This window comes from Erinaceus europaeus, chromosome 4, assembly GCF_950295315.1.
Source record: "Erinaceus europaeus chromosome 4, mEriEur2.1, whole genome shotgun sequence".
NCBI classification, from domain to species: domain Eukaryota; kingdom Metazoa; phylum Chordata; class Mammalia; order Eulipotyphla; family Erinaceidae; genus Erinaceus; species Erinaceus europaeus.
This window is the reverse complement of record NC_080165.1, coordinates 54,647,112-54,668,431: the sequence shown is the minus strand read 5'-3', so window position 1 is coordinate 54,668,431 and position 21,320 is coordinate 54,647,112. Positions and strand designations below refer to the sequence as shown.

The following is a 21,320-nucleotide window of genomic DNA, read 5'->3' as shown; positions in this document are numbered from 1 at the left end:
TGCCACAGGCGTCTAGGTGGGATGGGGAAGGAGATGTCATGGGTGATGAAAACCACAGTGATGGAAAAAGGCAGAGGAGACACGGGGAGTGAGATGTGGAACCAGGTCTTATTAGGCAATGGTAGAGCTGAAGAGCAGTGGTGGTGGCTCTATTCCCCCTACTCCGGCTTTCACAAGTTTCACTGATACCACATATCCTCTGCTGAGCAGTTGGCGCTTTTTCCTCACCATCCTCTCCCTGACTATGCCTTTCTATCGCCCTACCCCTACAGCTACATTTCCTGAAGTTTCTCCCTGTTCCTGGAGTCACTTGAGGGCCTCTGCATGGCGATTGAGGGCCTGAGAAAGAGCTGTCACTGCTCCCATCACTCGGCCCAGCTCCCAGGTCTCAATCTGGCTCCGGAATCGCTGTAAGAAGCGATCGGGGTGCCAGCGAACTTGCTGGACCCTCAAGTACCTCCTCAGAGCCCCCTGCTCCTCCAAGGGGGGGCCCCTGGCCACCAGAGCTGCAGCCATAGCTTCTGGGTCCCCTCCCCCAGGACAGGGCCAGGGCACATCACCAAAGCGCCAGAGATTGCCCCGCCCTGCTCCTCTGGGTTGCTCTGCCTTGGGCCCGGCCCTGGCTGGCTCTGGCCCTTGGTCCCCTTGAGCCTCCTGTGCTCTCCTGGCTCGACTCTCACGGAGCTCTTCCTCCTTGGCCCAGACTCGTTCTTGGAAGAGTCGCTGCTCCTTTTCTTGCTGCCGCCAGCTGTGACTGGAAGCTTCAGCCCGTGGGGGTCGATGGGCTCTCTCTGCCTCACGCTGCTGCTGGCATTTCTGGGCATGTTCCCGGGCCAGGCGATCTGACCAGGCTGAGAAGGACTCAGGTTCCTGGGTCTCATGGGAAGCATCATCTGTTTGGGAGGGCAACATGAGGGTAGTTAGAAAGAGGTGACAAGTAGGAGAAGCAAGGCAGTACAGAGAAAGGATATTTAGGAGGATGGCGGAGCATTTGCATGGTGGATGTAGGGAATGTGGCCAATGGTACAAAAGGGCAACTGTGGATGGGGATAAATTCCTCACCTTCAAACCTTCCAATGGCCTCCTGCCACTCATCTTCCAGCTCTCCCTGCAGCTTCTGCCTCCATTCCCGTTCCTTAGCAGTCTCATCTTCATCCTCCTCTTCAGCAGAATCCCAGGGGGGGCCCCAGCCAAGAATCTGCCCAGGGGTCTCCCCATCCTTATTCTTTATTCCCATGGCAGAAGGACAGCGACTCAGCAGTGGCAGGAAGAAGTCTGTGTAGGCTGTTGGTGGGAGAGCAGTGAGCAGAAGTTAGCTGCAACTTCCACACCTTGGCTGGGCCACCATCTTGAATCTTGTTGGTCACTCACTGCCTTGATCTTAGAGCAATCAAAGGGTTGCCCACATGGATGTCTCCTGGGTATTAGGAAATCACTGTCACTGACAAGTACTTAGTGATAGTTTACCAAATGCGTGGTAAGTGTGGTACTTTAAAGTATTCTGACCTGTGTCTCCACACACTATTTAATGTCCTGGGAGTTCTATGTCAAATGATGTTTTCCAGCCTATTTCCAGCTATCAGGCAACATAAAATAATTTTTGACTATGCATTCCATTTTTGCCTTAAAAACATCTTATACTTAAAAACATCTTATACTAAAATTTTATACTTAAAATTTTTTTTAAATTATTTTTTATTTATTTTTAATATTTATTTCCCCTTTTGTTGCCCTTGTTTTTTATGGTTGTTATAGATATTATTGTTGTTGTCGTTGTTAGGACAGAGAGAAATGGAGAGAGGAGGGGAAGACAGAGAGGGGTAGAGAAAGATAGACACCTGCAGACCTGCTTCACCGCTTGTGAAGAGATTCCCCTGCAGGTGGGGAGCCGGGGACTCCAACCGGGATCCTTATGCTGGTTCTTGCACTTGGTGCCATGTGTGCTTAACCAGCTGCACTACCACCCGACTCCCAAACATCTTATACTTCTTATTGTTTTTCTCATCCAAAACTACACTATGGGCCAGGGAAACACCTGTACAACATGTATCATCACAAACATATGAAATGTATACTTATCTTTTTATATCACTTTTATTTAAAAAAAAAATCTATGGACCACCAAAGCATCACTCTGGGATCAAACTTGGGGCCTCATGGCCTGCTCAATACTCTATCTCTTATGCAACCTCTGGCCATTTTTTTTTCTCTTTTCTTTTCCCTTCTTTCCTGTCTCTTTTTTTTCTCATCACAGAGGTTTCACTGCTCCAGGGTGACATTTTCAGAGAGAGGTAGAGGCAGAGAGAGAGAATGAGAATATGGTGATTATTTCTGGGAAGTTGGAGAGTGGGCACACAGAATTTTGGTGGTGAGTGTAATATAGAACTATGTACTATAATCTTACAAATTTGTAACCTACTATTAATCACAAATAAAAGTGAAGAGAGAGAGATTTCAGTACTGAAACTTCCTCTAGTGCAGTAGGAGCTGGGTTTTCAACTGGCTCATGAACATGGCAAAGCAGCACACAATCCATGTGAGCCTCATTATACTACTTTTTAATAAACCAAATAAAGATATTTTCAGGGAAAAAATATTTTCAGGGACTTTCATTCTTTTTAAAAATTTTTAAAATTTTATTTATTCCTTTTTGTTGCCCTTGTTGTTTTTATTGTTGTAGTTTATATTGTTGTCATTGTTGGACAGAACAGAGAGAAATTGAGAGAGGAGGAGAAGACAGAGAGGGGGAGAAAGATAGACACCTGCAGACCTGCTTCACTGCCTGTGAAGTGACTCCCCTGCAGGTGGGGAGCCGGGAGCTGGAACCTGGATCCTTCCGCCGGTCCTTGCGCTTTGCACCCCCTGTGCTTAACCCACTGCGCTACCGCCTGACTCCCGAAGGACTTCCATTCTTACTCAGGGGATTCTGGAAAGAGGATGTGGAGGTAAAGGGTCCAGACTAGCAATGAGTTTAAGTCACAGAAACATCGCCTCCAGGGTCAGCAAAATATTTCCCTTTGAACAATGTTCTGTTTTGCCATGTGTGCAACCTAGGCCTGGCCTCAAATACACTGAAGCAAGCTTTGGTGCTGTGGTTTCTTTTCCCTTTGCTCTACCTCTCTCTGCCTCTTTTTTTAAAATATTTTTTATTTTATTTTATTTTTATTTATTTATTCCCTTTTGTTGCCCTTGTTGTTTTATTGTTGTAGTTATTATTGTTGTCGTCGTTGTTGGATAGGACAGAGAGAAATGGGAAGATAGAGAGGAGGAGAGAAAGATAGACACCTGCAGACCTGCTTCACTGCCTGTGAAGTGACTCCCCTGCAGGTGGGGAGCCGGGGTTCGAACCGGGATCCTTATGCCGGTCCTTGTGCTTTGCGCCACCTGCGCTTAACCCGCTGCGCTACAGCCTGACTCCCTCTCTGCCTCTTTTCTTTTCTCTTCTTCCCTTTTCTCTCTTTCTCTCTTTCTTTCTTTTTCTTTCTTTCTTCTGCTTCTTCTTTGAAAAAGACAGAAGTTGATAGGGAAGGGGAGACAGAGAAGGACAGAGAAAGACACTTGCAGCACTGATTCACTATTTGTGAAGCTTCCTATCCTGCAGGTGGGGACTGGGGGGGCTGACCCCAGGTCCTTACACATTGTAATATGTGAGCTCAACCAGGTGAGCTATCAACTGGTCCCTGTCTTACTCTTTCTATGTGAAAAAGTCAGCTTGGAGATGACCAGGAGAAGGAAAAGAAGGAGAGAGAAAGAGAGATAGAGATAGATAGATAGATAGATAGATAGAGATAGAGAGAAAGAGACCGACCAAATGGTGGTGCACTTGGTTGAATGTACATGTTACAGTGCGCAAGAACCCAGGTTCAAGCCCTCAGTCCCCACCTGCAGAGAGAAAGCTTTGTGAGTGGTGAAGCAGGGCTACAGGTTTCTCTTTGTTTCTTTACTTCTCTACCTTTCCCTTCCCTCTTGATTCCTGACTGTCTCTATCCAATAAATAAAGATAATTAAAAGAGAGAGAGAGAAAGAAAAAGAGAAAGAAAGAAAGGAAGGAAGAAAAAAAGAAAGAAAGAAAGAAAGAAAGAAAGAAAGAAAGAAAGGAGGTTCCCTGCAACAGAAGAAGCTCTTTCCAAATGAAAAGCAAGGGGATAGGGAATGAGATGAGTCTTACACAGAAACTGGCTAAAAGTGGGACAAGGACTAACATAGCTTAACTCCCCTTTTCCGGTGTCTACTCTGATGTAAGCAGAATGCCATGATGCTCACTTTACCGCCAACCCCAAAACCCTACCCTGGCCAGAACCACCCACCACACATACTAAGCATTTAAAAAAAAAAAAATTTTTTTTTTTATTCCTGGGACCGAGGAAGGTGAATGATGCAACTGCCTTCCTGTAGACCTACTTTCTCTTCTTAAGCAGGAAGAAATGGACCTGTAGTCCTTAACCTTATATTCTATCATGCTGGAAAATACTGGTTACCTGGCCAATGAGTGAAACAGAAAAAGGGTTTTCCTGTCACTGTCAGGAAGGTAGGGAGAAAGAATAAGCCCATCCCAGACCTATCATTCTCTACCCATCTCCTGGCACACTTGAGTGCCCCCAACACAGACTACATCAGGACAATAGGAGGGGTACTTCCCTCTAGTACTGTCCCAAGCTCTCCTAACTTGTTCACTCAGCAAGCACCTGGTCCTGTCTTTTCAACTGCTTATTTCCCTGCAAAGTTCATAGCAGGTGTGAAAGTGGATGACTACTTGAACTTGCATGGGAGGATTTTTTAAAAAAATATTTTTATATTCCCCTCCTACCCTATGGTTTTGTTAATTAATCCTTTCTTAAATAAAAAATAAAAAATATATTTTTATATTTATTTATTTTCCCTTTTGTTGCCCTTGTTGCTTTTTATTGTTGTTGTAGTTATTGTTGTTGTTATCGATGTCATCATTGTTAGATAGGACAGAGAGAAATGGAGAGAGGAGGGGAAGACAGAGAGGGGGAGAGAAAGATAGATACCTGCAGACCTGCTTTACTACTTGTGAAAGGACTCGCCTGCAGGTGGGGAATCGGAGAGAAAGAGAGGAGATGGACAACCAGACCATCTCTGGCACATACAATGCTGGGCATTGAACTTAGGACCTCATGATTCTCTCATATTAATAAATAAATCTTTTTTATATTTATTTATTTATTTATTCCCTTTTGTTGCCCTTGTTTTATTGTTATAGTTATTGTTGTCGTCATTCTTGGATAGGACAGAGAGAAATGGAGAGAGGAGGGGAAGACAGAGAGGGGAAGAGAAAGATAGACACCTGCAGACCTGCTTCACCACCTGTGAAGCGACTCCCCTGCAGGTGGGGAGCTGGGGGCTTGAACCAGGATTCTTTTGCTGGTCCTTGCGCTTTGCGCCACGAGCGCTTAACCCGCTGTGCTACCGCTCGACTCCCATAAATAAATCTTTATAAAAAATGGCAGCCTGGGAGGTGGTTCAGGGGTTAAAGCGTTGAACTCTCAAGCATGAGATCCTGAGTTCAATACATGGTATCACATGTACCAGAATGATGCTCTGGTTCTCGTTCTCTCTCTCTCTTCTCCCCTGACCCTCTTTCTCATTAACAAATAAACACATAAACATTTTTAAAAATAAGAATGAAGAATAAAAATTTAGTGTGGTCCGGGAGGTAGTATAGCGGATAAAGCCTTTGACTCTTGAGCATGAGGTCCTGAGTTCAATCCCTGGCAACACATGTACTAGAGTGATGTCTGGTTCTCTCTCTCTCTCTATCATTCTTCATGAATAAATAAGTAAGATATTTTTTTAAAGAATAAAAATTTAAAGGAAATCTTTTTAAAAAGTTTTATTTGCTTATTTATGAGAAAGAGGAGGAGGATGGGTTAAGTGCATATACTACCAAGTGCAAGGACTGAGGCTCAATCCCCTGCTCCCTACTTTCAGGTGGTCTGGTCTGCTTCATGAGTGGTGAAGTAGGGCTGCAGGTGTCTATCTTTTACTTTCTCTCTCTATCTCCCTGTCCTCTCTCAATTTCTCTCTGTCTTATCTAATTAAAAAAAATAATAAAAGAAAATATAACCACTAGGAGTGGCAGATTCACAGTGCAGGCACCAAGCCCCAGTGATACCCTGGCAGAGAGAGAGAGAAAGAAGAAGGAGGAGGGGGAGGGGGAGGGGGAGGGGGAGGGGGAGGGGGAGGAGGAGGAGGCGGCGGCGGAGGCGGCGGCGGCAAGGGTAGATAGCATAATGGTTATGCAAAGAGACTCTCATGCCAAAGTCCCAGGTTCAATCCCCTGCACCACCATAAACCAGAGCTAATCAGTGCTCTGGTAAAAAAAAAAAAAAAAGAAGAAGAAGAAGAAGGAAGAGGAGGAGGAGGATAGAATTAGAGCATCATTCTAGCATACACAATGCCTGGGACTGAATTTAGGATCTCTTGTTTGAGGATCCAGTGCTTAATCCACTGTACTGCCTCCTGGGCCACGAAGAATAAATTGAATTGCAGTTAAGTTTAGTAAAGTGTCCCTTCCAGTACTGTTTTAGTGTATATAAATACATACAGGTGGAAAATTTTTTCAGAAACATGACCATAGTGTATATATATATATATATATATATATATACTGCTTTAACAAATTTTCTTCACTTATCATCCATTTCTATCATTTCACAATAGTATAGTGTTTACCTCGGTCTTTTTGTGTGTGTGTGTGTGTGTGTTGTATAGCACAAACCTCTCTACCTCCAGTTGACAGACTTTACTTCCAAAAAATGATCAGCCCCACACATATGTCTATGTAGATACCTTACAATGTTTCTGTGGGGTAGATCTCAGAAGTGGAATTTCTGAGACAAACAACATGTGCAATTTGCCAAGTTGCTCTAAGAAAAGTTAGTGCATCATACACCCCTACAAGAATATAGGAGTTCTTGCAGTACCCTCTACCAAAATTGAGTATCACCAACCTTTTAAATTTTGCCCATCTGATAGATCTTTTAAATGACTTTACTAATGAAAATTTCTTTTTTATTTGCTTTTTGGTTATTTATTCACTTATTTAGTGTGTGTGTGTGTGTGTGTGTGTGTGTAATCTGTTACTTTCTTTGTATATCTCCATCCTGGAAACTATACCTGTAGACTGAGGCAGAGAGAGAAGACATGCAGAGACCACAGCACTGAAGTTTCCTTCAATGTGGTGGGGGCTGGACTTGAACCAGTGTCATGCACATGGCAAAGCAGCACACTATCCAAGTGAATTATTTTGACAGTCTGATTATAACAGTTCTTTATGTAGTGTAACTATCAGCCATGTGTCTATCATATATGTTGCACATATTTTCTTTCATCTGTCTTTATGTTGGTCAGGGATGCAGTCAGCAGTAGAGTACACGCTTTGTCTGTTTGAAACCCTGGGTCCCAACCATGGCACACAGACAGACCCCAGCTTTCTTTCCTTCTTCTTCTCTTTCTTACAGTTAAGTTTCATTTTCATTTATAACTTTTGACTTTATTTCATCATTTGGAAGGTTTACTCTACACTATGATTATAAAAGCAATCCGGGACGGGGTGGTGACACACCTGGTTGAGTGCACATGTTACAATGCCAAAGGACCCAGGTTTGAGCCCCCAGTCCCCACCTGCAAGGGGGAAGCTTTGCAAGTGATGAAGCAGTGCTGTAAGTGTCTCTCTGTCTCTCTCCCTCTTGCTTTCTGACAGTCTCTATCTAATAAATAAGGATAGTACAAAAAATTTTTTTAAAAAGCATTCCATGTAGAGCTGGGGAGAAAAACAGAATGGTTATATAAAAGGACTTTCATGTTCTTAGCACCACAATTTGTAATAGCCAAAACCTGGAAGCAACCCAGGTGTCCAACAACAGATGAGTGGCTGAGAAAATTGTGGTATAATATACACAATGGAATACTACTCAGCTATTAAAAACGGTGACTTCACCATTTTCAGCCCATCTTGGATGGAGCTTGAAGAAATCATGTTGAGTGAAATATGTCAGAAACAGAAGGATGAATATGGGATGATCTCACTCACAGGCAAAAGTTGAAAAACAAGATCAGAAAAGAAAACACAAGTAGAACCTGAACTAGAGTTGGTGTATTGCACCACAGTAAACGAGAGTACAGGTCTAAAAAAGGCTGACAGAGGACCTAGTGGGAGTTGTATTGTTATGTGGAAAACTGAGAAATGTTATGCATGTACAAACTAGTGTATTTACTGTTGAATGTAAAACATTAATTCCCCAATAAAAAAAAAAAGGAGTTTCATGCTTGAGGTACCAAAGGCCCCAAGTTCAGTCCCTAGCACTGCCTTATACCAGAGCTAAGTAGTGCTCTGGTGAAATAGAAATAAAAAAGAATATTCTCTTGTATTCTTTTCTATAATATTTATTTATTTATATTTATTTCTACTATATTCATTATTGCTTTATACTATATTTTAATGTTTGTACTGAAAAAAAAAGTACATAGTATAGTATAACAAGAACCAAGGGTATACTAATTTACTTTCATTTTTCAACATCAGTTCATCAAATCAATCACTCGATTCTATGGTGCTCTAGATCAAATTGAGGCATATGATCTCAACAACTGAGCTACATCTCTGGCCAACATAATTGTTGCTGTTGTTTATTTATTTTTATCACTGTTGAGATTTTACCATTCTGGTTGACTTTTTCAGACAGATAGCTAGATAGAGATGTGAGAGGCACCACAGAATCAAAGTTTCCTCCAGTGTCCTGCAGTGTTCCTATGTGGTATGCCAAGGGCTCAAAGCTGGGTCGTCCACTTGGCAAAGCAGGTGCTCTCCTGGGGGAGCTAGCTCACTTGGTCCTTTTCATTTTTTTTTTTTTTTAAGAAATAAAACTATCAGGGGCTGGGAGGTAGCACACCCAGTAAAACAAACATGCTACAGATACGATGACCTTAGTTCAGAAGCCCCAGCTGCCACATGGAAGTGCCTGCAGGGGAGAAACTTCATGAGCAGTAGAGCAGTGCTGCAGTAACTCTCCTCCTCCTCATCTCTCTCTCTTCCCTCTCATCCTTTATTTTTGGGGAATAACAACAAAAACAAAAACAATAACAATAACCATCATAGATAAGCCCAAAGTCTTCTTAGAAACTTCTTTCCAAGTCTTACCTCCCCACCCCAGGGGAAACCCGTTCCTTAGCTTTGGTATACCTTTCCTACCATACTTAGGTGTTAATATGCTATGACTTACTTTTGAGTCAGTATGAGGAAGGGCTGTCTCCCTCAGATGAGTTAAATGTTCCGCTATCATTTATTGAAATAGATCATGTCCCACCAAATAGTTTAAAATGTTAACTCTGTCATGCCTTTAGTAATATAGATCAACTCTTCCCACTGTTTTTAATTATCATGTTTTACTTTTATTTTGGAAAAAAATAATAGAAAAAATGTTTGCAGAGTAAAAATTTACTTGTCTTAGTGATGGAGCTACTGCTCTTTCCCTCTGCACAATGAAACATGATTTCTTATTTATTTATTTATTTACTCCCTTTTGTTGTCCTTGTTGTTTTATTGTTGTAGTTATTATTGTTGTTGTTGTTATTGGATAGGACAGAGAGAAATGGAGAGAAGAGGGGAAGACAGACAGGGGGAGAGAAAGACACCTGCAGACCTACTTCAGTGTCTGTGAAGGGACTCCCCTGCAGGTGGGGAGCCGGGGACTGGAACCAGGATCCTTACTCTGTTCCTTGCACTCGGCGCCACCTGCGCTTAACCTGCTGCACTACCACCCCACTCCCGAAATATGATTTCTACATAATAACTGGTAAACATTTTTCTCTTCCTTCTTTACTTCCTTTCTTTCTTCCTTCCTCCCTTTGTGGAGAAACTGAGGAGGGGGGCAGGTGGGCAGTGGGACACTGGGTTAAGCACACATAAAGACTCGTGCAAGGATCCTGGTTCAAACCCCTGGCTCCCCACCTGCTGGGGGGGTAGCTTCAGAAGCTGAGAAATAGGTCTGCAGGTGTCTTTCTCTTTCTCTCTTTTTTAAAGAAGTATTTATTTATTCCCTCTATTGTCCTTGTTGTTTTATTGTTGTAGTTATTATTGTTGTTGTTGGATAGGACAGAGAGAAATGGAGAGAGGAGGGTTAGAGAAAGAGGGAGAGAGAAAGATAGACACCTGCAGACCTGCTTCACCGCCTGTGAAGCGACTCCCCTGCAGGTGGGGAGCCGGGGGCTTGAACTGGGATCCTTATGCCGGTCCTAGCACTTTGCGCGTCACCTGCGCTTAACCTGCTGTGCTACCACCCGACTCCCTCTCTCTCTCTCTTTTTTTACCAGAGCACAGTTCAGCTCTGGCTTATGGTGGTGTGGGGGCTTGAAGTTGGGACTTTGGAGCCTCAGGCATGAGAGTCTGTTTGCATAACTATTATGCAATTTACCCTATACCCTTTCTTTCCCTCTCTATCTTCCCCTCCCCTCTCAGTTTTTCTCTGTCCTATCCAAAAAAGAGAGGGGGGGAGGAGGGAGAGGGGTAATCTGGGAGGTGGTACAGTGGATAAAGCATTGGACTCAAGCATGAGGTCCTGATTTCAATCCCTGGCAGCACATGTACCAGAGTGATGGCTGGTTCTTTCTCTCGTTCCTCCTTTCTCATTAATAAATAAATAAAATTATATTTAAAAAAAAGGAGGTAGAGAGGAGAGAGACACCTGCTGCACTGCTTCACAGCTTTTGAAGCTTCCTCATGCAAGTAGGGACTGGGGGCTTGAACTTGGGTCCTTGTGCATGGTAACTCAACTAGGTGAACTACTGCTCAGCCTCGTAAACATTTTCTAAAGTGCCAATACCTCAAGTTTATGTCAAGCAGCCTGGGATGTGACACAGTGGTACAATGTTAAATGTACATGTATGAGGTCCTGAGTTTGATCCCTGGTATCAAATATGCCAGTGATGCACTGGTTCTTCCTCTGTCACTTAAATATATATATATATATACATATATATATATATATATACACACAAATATATATACATTTTTAATGAAGCTCATACTGAGTGATGACTGACTGAGGCTCAGAGGAAGAAGAGGTAACACTGGGTGGGGATGTTGAAGGAGGTTTTGAAGAGATGAGGCTTATATTGAATTGGGAAGTGGGATAACTTAGCAAAGTGAAAATCAACTAAACAGGAAGGCAACAGACAGATAGGCAGGTTTGTGAAAAACACTGAAGACAGTCATGTAGCTGGAGCTGTGGGTTTGTGGGTGTTCTGTAGGAGGTGATGCTGGAAAGGCAAATGGAACATAAACCGGATGGCTCAGTCATCTGTAAAACAGGGCCCTGGCCTCGGCCTACTTCTACAGTGCAGATCAAAGTGGGTAATGGATGGAAAATATCTGATAGTGTGCTGCTACTGAGCAGAAGTGAACGTTCTATTAAGAACAAAACAAAACAAAAAAACAGGCTGGCTTTGGACATTATTGTTTTTGCAAAGACAGTAAAAACATTACCCCCTAATTTTCACTAACTCTTGCCGTATGTAAGAACAGTTATTGCTTGACTAAGGTGTGGCGGCTATACAGCAGTTTCCCACAGCTAAGATCACTTCTCCATGAGGTGATGGGCCCCCAAAAGAAGCTACCAAAAGTCCCAAGACTAGGGGCCATTAACTGACATCTCATTGGGTGTGACAACCCAGCTCAGTTCATTAGTATGAACTGGAACATCTCTTGCAACTAACATGGGAACAGAAGAAGCTACCCAGAAAGTCTGGTTTATTTCATCTGTTCAAGGAAAATATTTGGGGGCTAAGTGGTGGTGTATCAGTTAAGTGCACATATTACCAAGTGTAAGGACCTGAGTCCTAGCTCCCACTTCCCGCCTATAGGGGGTAAAGCAGGCCTATAGGTGTCTATCTTTTTCTCCCTCTCTCTATCCCCCTGTTCTCTCTCAACTTTTGTTTTACCTAGTAAAAATTAGAAAGAAAAAAAGGAAAAAAAAAAGGCTGCCGGGAGTGGTAGATTCATAGAGGCATTGAACCTCAACAATAACCCTAGTGACAATGAAATAAATAAATAAATAAATAAGAAAGAAGTGGTCCAGGAGGTGGGCACAGTGAATAAGGCATAGGACTCTCAAACATGAGGTCCTGAGTTCAATCCCCGGCAACACATGTACAAGAGTGATGTCTGATTCTTTCTCTCTCTTATTATCTTTCAAATAAATAAATAAATAAATAAATAAAATCTTTAAAAAAATAAAGAGTGGTCTGGGAGGTGGCACAGTGGGTAAGGCACTGGACTCTAAAGCATGTGGTCCTGAGTTCAATCCCCGGTAGCATATGTATCTGAGTGATGTCTGGTTCTTTCTCTCTCTCCTATCATTGCTCACAAATAAATAAAATATAAAAAAGAAAAGAAAAAGGGAATATTTTCATTTTGCAACCCAGGAGGTGGTATAGCAAGTACAGTGTCTGACTTATAAGCCTGAAGTCTCAACTTTGATCCTTGACATTGCATGTGCCAGAGTGATGCTCCGGTTCTCTTTCTGTCTCTATATCCATGATAAATAAATACATACACCTTTAAAGAGAACATTTGCTTTTTTAAAGGCTGATCTTTTTATTTATTTTATTTTAATGAGAGAGATAAATAGAGAGAGAAAGGTGTATAAAGAGACAGAGCACCGCTCATCTTTGGTTTATGGTATTACTGGGGATCAAACTTAGGATATCTGGTGCCTCAGACATGAAAAGTCTTTTGCATAACATTATGCTGTCTCCCAAGCATGAACATTTGCATTTTAAGGCTGACTGGTCTCTAAAGCAGTAGGAAGCTGAATGAGATGGGTCTATCAAGAAGACAGAAGGCCACCTGGTGGCAAGTCTGGCAAGGGACTTGAAGAAGTAAGGCCTGAAGGTAAATCAGGGTCAGTGTATGCCTGAGTGCAGGTCAGAAGAGCTGTGAGACCAAAGACAATACTTTTTAACCTTCTGGGCCCTGTTTTTCTAATCTGTGAATCAAACAATAGTATCAATCTTACATGCTTCTTAGAATACTATATAGTGAAAGAAGCACCCGCATACTATAATGGACATTCTTATTACTTAAATAATTAAGAAAACTTAATTTAATATCAGTACTATAAGAATTAGAACAAGGGAGTCGGGTGGTAGCGCAGCGGGTTAAGCACACGTGGCATGAAGTGCAAGGACCGGCCCACCTTCAGGGGGCCGCCTAACAGGCGGTGAAGCAGGTCTGCAGGTGTCTATCTCTCCCCCTCTCTCTCCATTTCTCTCCATCCTATCCAACAATGATGACATCAATAACAACAACAATAATAACTACAACAATAAAACAAGGGCAACAAAAGGGAATAAATAAGAAAAAAAAAAAGAATTAGAACAGCGGCTTAGCAGTGGCATGCCTGGTTTAAGGTACACATAACTAAGCACATGGACCCAGGTTCAAGCCCTAGTCCCTACCTGCAGGGGAAAAACTTCACAAGTAGTGAAACAGTGCTGCAGATGTTTCTCTTTCTCCCTATCTCCCCTTCTGTCTCAATTTTCCGCTTTCCTATCAAATTTTAAAAAATTAAAAAATGGGGCTGGGTGGTAGCGCATCTGGTTGAGCACACGTGTCATAGTGCACAAGGACCCAGGTTCGAGCCCCCGGTCCCCACCTGCAGGGGGAAAGCTTCACGAGTGGTGAAGCAGGGCTGCAGGTGTCTCTCCGTCTCTCTCCCTCTCTATCTCCCCTACTTGATTTCTGGCTGTTTCTATCCAAAAATAAAGATTAAAAAAAAAATAAGGGGGGAGGTTGGGCGGTAGTGCAGTGGGTTAAGTGCACATGGTGTGGGAAGTGCAAGGACCTGCGTAAGGATCCCAGTTCCTGGTACAAAGCGTGAGGACCGGCAGAGGGATCCTGGTTTGAGCCCCTGCTTCCCCACCTGCAGGGGAGTCGCTTCACAGGCGGTGAAGCAGGTCTGCAGGTGTCTATCTCTCCCCCTCTCTGTCTTCCCCTCCTCTCTCCATTTCTCTCTGTCCTATCCAACAATGATGACATCAATAACAACAACAATAATAACTACAACAATAAAACAACAAGGGCAACAAAAGGGAATAAGTAAATAAATGTTAAAAAAGAAAAAAGGATCCCAGTTCCAGCCCCTGGCTCCCCACTTGCAGGGAGGTCGCTTCAAAGGGGTGAAGCAGGTCTGCTTTCTCTCCCCGTCTTCCCTTCCTATCTCCATTTCTTTCTGTCCTATCCAACAACAATGACATCAATAACAACAACAACAATAATAACCACAATAACAATAAAAAAACAAGGGCAACAAAAGGGAAAAAAATGGCTTCCAGGAGCAGTGGATTTGTGTTGTGGTGCAGGCATGGAGACCCAGCAATAGCCCTGGAGGCAAAAAAAAAAAGAGAAAGAGAATTAAGGGAGGGGGAGATACCATAAATGTTATGCAAACAGACTCCTGTGCCTGAGGTTCCAAGGTCCCAGGTTCAATCTCTCCCACCACCATGAGCCAGAGCTGAGCAATGTTCTGATGGAAAATAATAGTAGTAACAATAATAAATGAATAAATTAAAATAATGCCATGCATAAAGACCCAGGTTCAAGCCCTTAATTCCCATTGTGGGAAGACTTCAGGAGCAGTGGCATAGTGCTAAGGTGTCTCTATTTCTCTTTCCCTCTATATCTGTCTCTTATCCTCAATCATAAAAACCAACAACAAATTAGGCACCAGGAACAATGAAGTCATATAGGCACTGAGCCCCTTGATAACTTTGGTAGCAACTAATAATAATAACAACAATATACTTAACTAGTCAGTGCCAGAACTTCACCAAATGCTTGCATTGCTTATTCACAACTTCCATTTTTGAAAAATAATTTATTAATTTTAATAAGACAGTAGATAGGCAGATAAAGAGAGATACACCAGAGTACTACTCATCTCTGGCTTATAGTGATTCTGGGGATTGAACCTGGAAGCTCAGACATGAAACATGTTTGCATAACCATTATGCTATCTTCCCAACCCCAAAATTTCCATTTTAAGCAACAAGTTCAGACAGCCTAGGAGGTGGCTTTGTGGGTAAAGCTTTGGATCCTCAAGCATGAAGTCTAGGTTTAACCCCCAGCACTGTCACAGGCCAGAGTGATGCTCTGATTCTTTCCTCCTCTTCTTCTTTTCTCTCTCTCATTAACAAATAAAAGTTAAAAAAAAAGAAGAGAGAAAGAAGTTCAGTTCACTGAGGCTAAGTTGTAGGTCTCTGTCATACAGTCTGTAAATGGTAGAGTGGGAACTTGGGTGAGGTTTGAGGACTACCTCAGGGTATTAAACTGAGAGGGAGAGGGGGAAATACATACAGAGGGAGGGAGAGACACACACAGCAGTGCTTCACTGCTTGTGAAGCTTCCCCACTTTAGGTGGGGACTGGAGGCTTGAACCTGGCTTCTTGTGCACTATAATGTCTGCTCTCAACCAGTTGCATCACTGCCTGGCCCCCTACTTCAGAGTATTCTGCTGCTGAGTTAAATGCTTGAATTTGTAAGTCTCCTTCACTTTTAAGTAAAAAAAAAAAAAAGTGGTTGGGGAGGTGTATCAGTGATAGAGCATATGGATTGCATTTGTGAGAGCGGGAGTTCAACCCCTAGGTCTGTATATGCTGAAAGTTGTATCTCGCTTTCATTAAATAATTAAATCTTGAAAGTTTTTTTTCTTCTCCTTCTCCTTCTCCTTCTTCCTTTTCTTCTATAAGGCAGAAGTTTAATGGATGGTGGTAGTGGGTCCCACATGGTAATGGTAATAGAAATGGTAATAGTAATCAAACTGAATCAAGGTTGCTATCCCAACCTAGAGGTTTTCTTTTCATTTTTTACTTTATTTCCTCCTCCTCCTCCTCCAGCAGAGCTCAACTCTGGTTTATGGTGGTGCTGAGGATTAAACCTTGAACCTTTGATGCCTCAGGCGTGAAAGTCTTTTTGTATAACCGTTATGCTATCTCCTAAGCCCCTCTTACTCACTTTAAAAAATATATTTTATTTATTTATTTTAATGAGAGATACAGAGAGAAGGGAAGAGAGGGAGAGAGAGAGAGAGACCAGAGCACTGCTCAGCTCTGGCTTACGGTGGTGCTGCAGATTGAATCTGGGACCTTGGGGCCTCAGGCATGAAAGTCTCTGCATAATTATCATGCTGTCGCCCTAGCCCTTCCTCACTTTCAAATGAAGTGTAGTACTAAGAAGGTCTTTATCTCTACAGAACTGTCCCCCATCACAGTGCTAACAGGTCCTCATCTAAAACCCTCAGTGTCCAAGGTTCTTCAAAACTCAACATATTTGGGGGGTTTGATATAGCTGATTTGAAAGCTGTCCAAGAGGGCCTATGCTGCCCCAATAACTAAACACATGAATGTTTCTGCAATGAAATGTATGAATACTAACATCAGTGGGAAGAAGACAAATTGAGGTCTGGGTAGCTTTTGTCACCAAATGTGTCTGGTGGCAGACTGATGAAAAAGCGTTTTGCCCTCACTGTTTTTGGGGATCAGAATTATAGGTAAGGAGTTTGGATCTGTTGATAACGCACGAACAACAATAGTTAGCATCCACACAATGCTTATTGGGTTCTAGGAGCTCTAATTATGTGCTACATCAATTTATTCTCTAAGCACATGTCACAACATGGGTTCTCTGAGTGTGAGCAGGATCACTATATAATTTAGTGTATCAAACAGGGTAATGTAGTTGTTAAGGCCACAGACACTCTCAACTAGGTTTCCTAGGTTACGATTCCTGATTCCTTGCTTTATCACCTAATGACTGTAACTTTGGCAGACTACTTAACTTCTCCATGCTATTTTCCCATCTGGGAAATATGCGATAGTACTAATACTTATAACTTTATAGGGTTGTTGTGAACATTAAATAAGCTGTTTTGTGAGAAGTGCCTGACATGTAGTAAGGATGGTTGTTTAATTTTTCCCAAAGGTAAACTAAGCCTCAGGGAAGTTTAGTAATTTGTCTAAGCATACATAAGTATTAAGTGTGGAGCTGGAATCTGAACCCAGGAGTGCTACTGTAGAAGTTATTTATTTTATTTTTCAGGGGAGAGCACAAGCGCAGTCTCCCACTACCACAAATTATGCAGTCCAGTTTTCCACATTTGGGGAAATCGCAGGAGTCAGCACATCTGGAGTGTAATGGATAAGCCTCGCCTTGGGAAAACCACCCTCGTGATCATGGTATCTCCCCTGCCAGGTAAGTAGAACTTACAATCTTACTTTTTTAAAAAAGATTTTTAAAAAATATTAATTTATTTATTCCCTTTTGTTGCCCTTATTGTTGTAGTTATTATTGTTGTAAGTACTGAGGTCGTTGTTGTTGGACAGGACAGAGAGAAATGAAGAGAGGAGGGGAAGACAGGGGGAGAGAAAGACAGACACCTGCAGACCTGCTTCACTGCTAGTGAAGCAACTCCCCTGCAGGTGGGGAGCCGGGGCTAGAACCGGGATCCTAACTCCAGTCCTTGTACTTCGCAACACCTGCACTTAACCCGCTGAGTACTGCCTGACTCCCCTTACTTAAAAAAAATTTTTTATGGGAGTCGGGCTGTAGCGCAGCGGGTTAAGCGCAGGTGGCGCAAAGCACAAGGACCGGCATAAGGATCCCGGTTCCAACCCCGGCTCCCCACCTGCAGGGGAGTCGCTTCACAGGCGGTGAAGCAGGTCTGCAGGTGTCTATCTTTCTCTCCTCCTCTCTGTCTTCCCCTCCCTCTCTCCATTTCTCTCTGTCCTATCTAACAACAACAACAACAATAATAAATACAACAATAAAACAACAAGGGCAACAAAAGGGAAAAAATCAAAATAAATATATAAAAAAATTTATATTTATTTATTTTCCCTTTTGTTGCCCTTGTTTTTTATTGTTTATTGTTATTTATTTATATTATAGTTAATTATTGTTGTTGTTCTTAATGTGTCGTTGTTAGATAGGACGGAGAAATGGAGAGAGGAGGGGAAGACAGAGGGGGAGTGAAAGACAGAAACCTGCAGACCTGATTCACCGCCTGCGAATGACTCCCCTGCAGGTGGGGAGCCGGGGCTCGAACTGGGATCCTTATGCTGGTCTTTGTGCTTCGTGCCCCCTGCGCTTAACCCGCTACATTCTTACTTTTTTGTGCTACAGGCAAACCACTATCAAGAGACAGTACTTACTAGCCTACCATTCTACAAAGTAGCTACTTATCTAATAGGAAGATGTGAAATTTGAAGACCAGTTGCTTCAAGAATCCTGGGCTCTTCAGACACTGGTTGCTCAGGTTAGTACAAACCGCAGTCACGTGCCAACTCGGCCAATTACCTCCCGAAGTACTGAGACTAAACAACTAGCTTATTTTTCAAGTACTGGTCTCCTCTCAGGCCCAGCCAGTGGCTCATGGCCTCGTTCCCCACCAGGCGGACTCACCATCAGGGCCTTGGCGGGCAGCGGCGTGCAGCGCAGTGTCCCCGTGGCGGTCCTGGTGGGCAGGGTCAGCCCCCAGCCGAAGCAGCAGGCACAGGGCGGGGGCATCGTGGCGGGCACAGGCCCGGTGCAGAGGCGGGGGCTGCCCAGCATCGACATCAAGGCCCGGGTGGCGCTGGAGGAGGGCCTGGGCGCGGACCAGCCGACCTGCAGACAAGTAACGACGGAAGCGGTGCTCTCGGCGGTGCTCTCGGCGTTGGCGGCGGGAAGCAGAGGCCATGGAACTCTTGGGCTGAGGAAGAAGGGGGGGGGGGAAATGCAGCAGTGAGCTCCAGCCTAGGCTGGTCTCTCTCCTTTCATCTCTGACATTCCCTCTCCTTCTTTCCTTCAATTCCCTGTTTCTTACATCTTCAGTAAGAGCTGCGACCTATCCTGACCCTCCTCCCTTAGAGGATGCAGGTTTCAAAAAAAAAAAAAAATGTTGAGGGTAACTGGGGTCAGGGATTTATTTTTTGTTTTCAATGTAAAATTCGAGAAAAGGATAAATAATTGTTGTGGGGCTCATTAGCCCTGGTCAATTTGTTTTGTTTTCTTTTAACTAAAGGACTTTTTCAAAGTCAAATTGATGGGAAAATTGTTATCAGCAATTTTTTTCAATTAAAAAATTACACATTTCAAATAATGATCTATAAATTGAATATAAGGTACCCGGCAGACAGACGTAGAGGCTTCTCCCTCTGGGACGTGGGGGGAGGGGTTACTCATCAGACCAGCCCCCCTCCCCCCCGCCCTCCCAAGTGCCCCCAGAGCTGTAGGCCTGAAACCTGTGTTTAAGAAGCTCGGAGGAAGGGAGGCGGGCGGGCGGAGACTCTCTAGACTGGCGGAAATAGTGCAACCGAGACGCAGGTGAAGGGCGGAAATGAACTGAGAGGCTAGTTACCGGATGTCCTTCTTCCCCGAACTGGCTAGTGGAGGGGTGTTTCCTCAGTATGGTCTCGGGGGAAAATTAGCGAACATAAAGAAAAGGTCCGCCTGAAACCGGAAGTCTAGTCCATAAGCCAAAAGCAGGTGCTGACACAAGGGTGGAAAGAAAGGAGAGAGAAAATGGTGATATGAAAAGATGATATGTGAAAGAGAAAATAGGACATAAAGATAGGATAAAATGAAAAAGAAACATACAAAGCAGGGACATATCAAAAACAGAAAAACAGACACGAAAAGACATAAACAAGTGTCTACAGGTCAAATGAAATGACTGCAGAGATTCGAACTTCGGAAAGAAAGGAGGTGGTCTCAGAGGAAATGTTAGGGGAAGATGACCAGAGGGCGCTAAATTTCAATTCCATCAAAACCCAGAGAGAGAAGAGGGGAAAAGGACATTCAGAAATAGTATTAATAGGTGTAGGTGTGACTTAAGAAGGAAAAACGGGACTTTAGGGGGAAAAAGGGGCAAATATATAAAAATATAGACAGATAGTTGTAGAAATAATAGTCAAGCCATATCTGTGACCTTGTGAGAACTGTAATTTCTTCTCTTTTAAAAAATATTTATTTATTCCCTTTTGTTGCTCTTGTTGTTTTCTTGTAGTTATTATTGTTGTTGTTATTGATGTCGTCATTGTTGGACAGGACAGAGAGAAATGGAGAGAGGAAGGGAAGAAAGAGATGGGGAGAGAAAGACACCACCTGAAGACCAGCTTCATGGCTTGTGAAGTGACTCCCCTGCAGTAGGGAGCTGGGGGCTCGAACCCACCCTTCTGCTTGTCCTTGCGCTTTGTGCCAAGTGCACGCTTAGCCCGCTGCACTTCCGCCCGACTCCTGAGAACTGCAATTAAAAAAAAATTTTTTTTTACATTTATTTATTTAATTTCCCTTTTGTTGTCCTTGGTTTTTATTGTTGTAGTTATTATTGTTGTTGTTACTGATGTCGTCGTTGCTGAATAGGACAGAGAGAAATGGAGAGAGGAGGGGAAGACAGAGGGAGAGAGAAAGACAGACACCTGCAGACCTGCTTCACCGCCTGTGAAAGCGACTCCCCTGCAGGTGAGGAGCTAGGGGCTCGAACCGGGATCCTTTTGCTGGTCCTTGCTCTTTGCTCCACATTCGCTTAACCCGCTGTGCTACCGCCCGATCCCGAGAACTGCAATTTCTAAAGGAGAGAATGGGGACACAGAATTCTAATCGTGGGAAAGGCGTGACATCACACCTATTATATCATAATTTTGTAAATCAATATTAAATCACTAATAAAAAGAGAGTTGGAGGGGGCCGGGCGGTAGCGCAGCGGGTTAAGTACACATGGTGTGAAGTGCAAGGACCGACATAAAGATCCCGGTTCGAGTCCCTGGCTCTCCACCTACAGGGGGGTTGATTCACAAGCGGTGAAGCCGGTCTGCAGGTGTGTCTTTCTCTCCCCCAGTCTTTCCCTCTTCTCTCGATTTCTCTCTGTCCTATCCAACAACAATAACAATAATAACAAGTGCAACAACAACAACAACAACAACAAAATTAGGAAAAATGGCCTCCAGGAGCAGTGTAGGCACCAAGCCCCAGAGATAACTCTGGAGGCAAAAAAAAAAACACACCAAAAAAACAAAAAAAAACCCGGTGGGAATGGGAGAAGGTGATGCGAAGTTTGAAGAATTCAGAATGCTCTCTTCCCAAAACATGATGCATAAGGACTTCCTTATTTCTCACCCCATTCTCAACCCCATTTGCTTTATTTTCTTCCAAACACCGCTCTCTGCCACTGCCTCCATTCCTAGATCTTTTCTATTGGGAAAATAGCCGACGATAGCTGGGAAGCGCTGTGCCTGGCCTCTGCTGCTCCCTGGCGGTCCCTTTG

General features: G+C 43.4%; 1 protein-coding gene and 1 non-coding gene across 2 annotated transcripts; both read right to left on the bottom strand.

Moving 5' to 3' along the window:
* Window positions 1-89: 89 nt before the first annotated feature.
* Window positions 90-19,345, bottom strand: NFKBIL1 (NFKB inhibitor like 1). The gene is made up of 4 exons (XM_007537137.3): window positions 19,184-19,345; window positions 18,479-18,767; window positions 1,063-1,284; window positions 90-893 (listed from the first exon to the last, which is right to left on the bottom strand). Exons 1-4 carry the CDS (start codon window positions 19,238-19,240, stop codon window positions 307-309), a joined length of 1,155 nt encoding a protein of 384 aa, XP_007537199.1. The 5' UTR covers window positions 19,241-19,345; the 3' UTR covers window positions 90-306.
* LOC132538345 (U1 spliceosomal RNA) lies at window positions 17,114-17,277 on the bottom strand. The gene has a single exon (XR_009549742.1). It is a non-coding gene; the product is annotated as a U1 spliceosomal RNA (small nuclear RNA).
* Window positions 19,346-21,320: the final 1,975 nt, after the last annotated feature.

What these genes read in the sequence shown, in the direction of transcription:
- NFKBIL1 (XM_007537137.3), bottom strand. Translation starts at nt 19,240, where the DNA reads ATGAGTAACCCCTCCCCCCACGTCCCAGAGGGAGAAGCCTCTACGTCT. An exon ending in CCTCTACGTCTGTCTGCCGG is followed by an intron (nt 18,768 to 19,183) that starts GTACCTTATATT and finishes CTTCTTCCTCAG; the next exon opens with CCCAAGAGTTCCATGGCCTC. An exon ending in TGCCCGCCAAGGCCCTGATG is followed by an intron (nt 1,285 to 18,478) that starts GTGAGTCCGCCT and finishes TCCCACCAACAG; the next exon opens with CCTACACAGACTTCTTCCTG.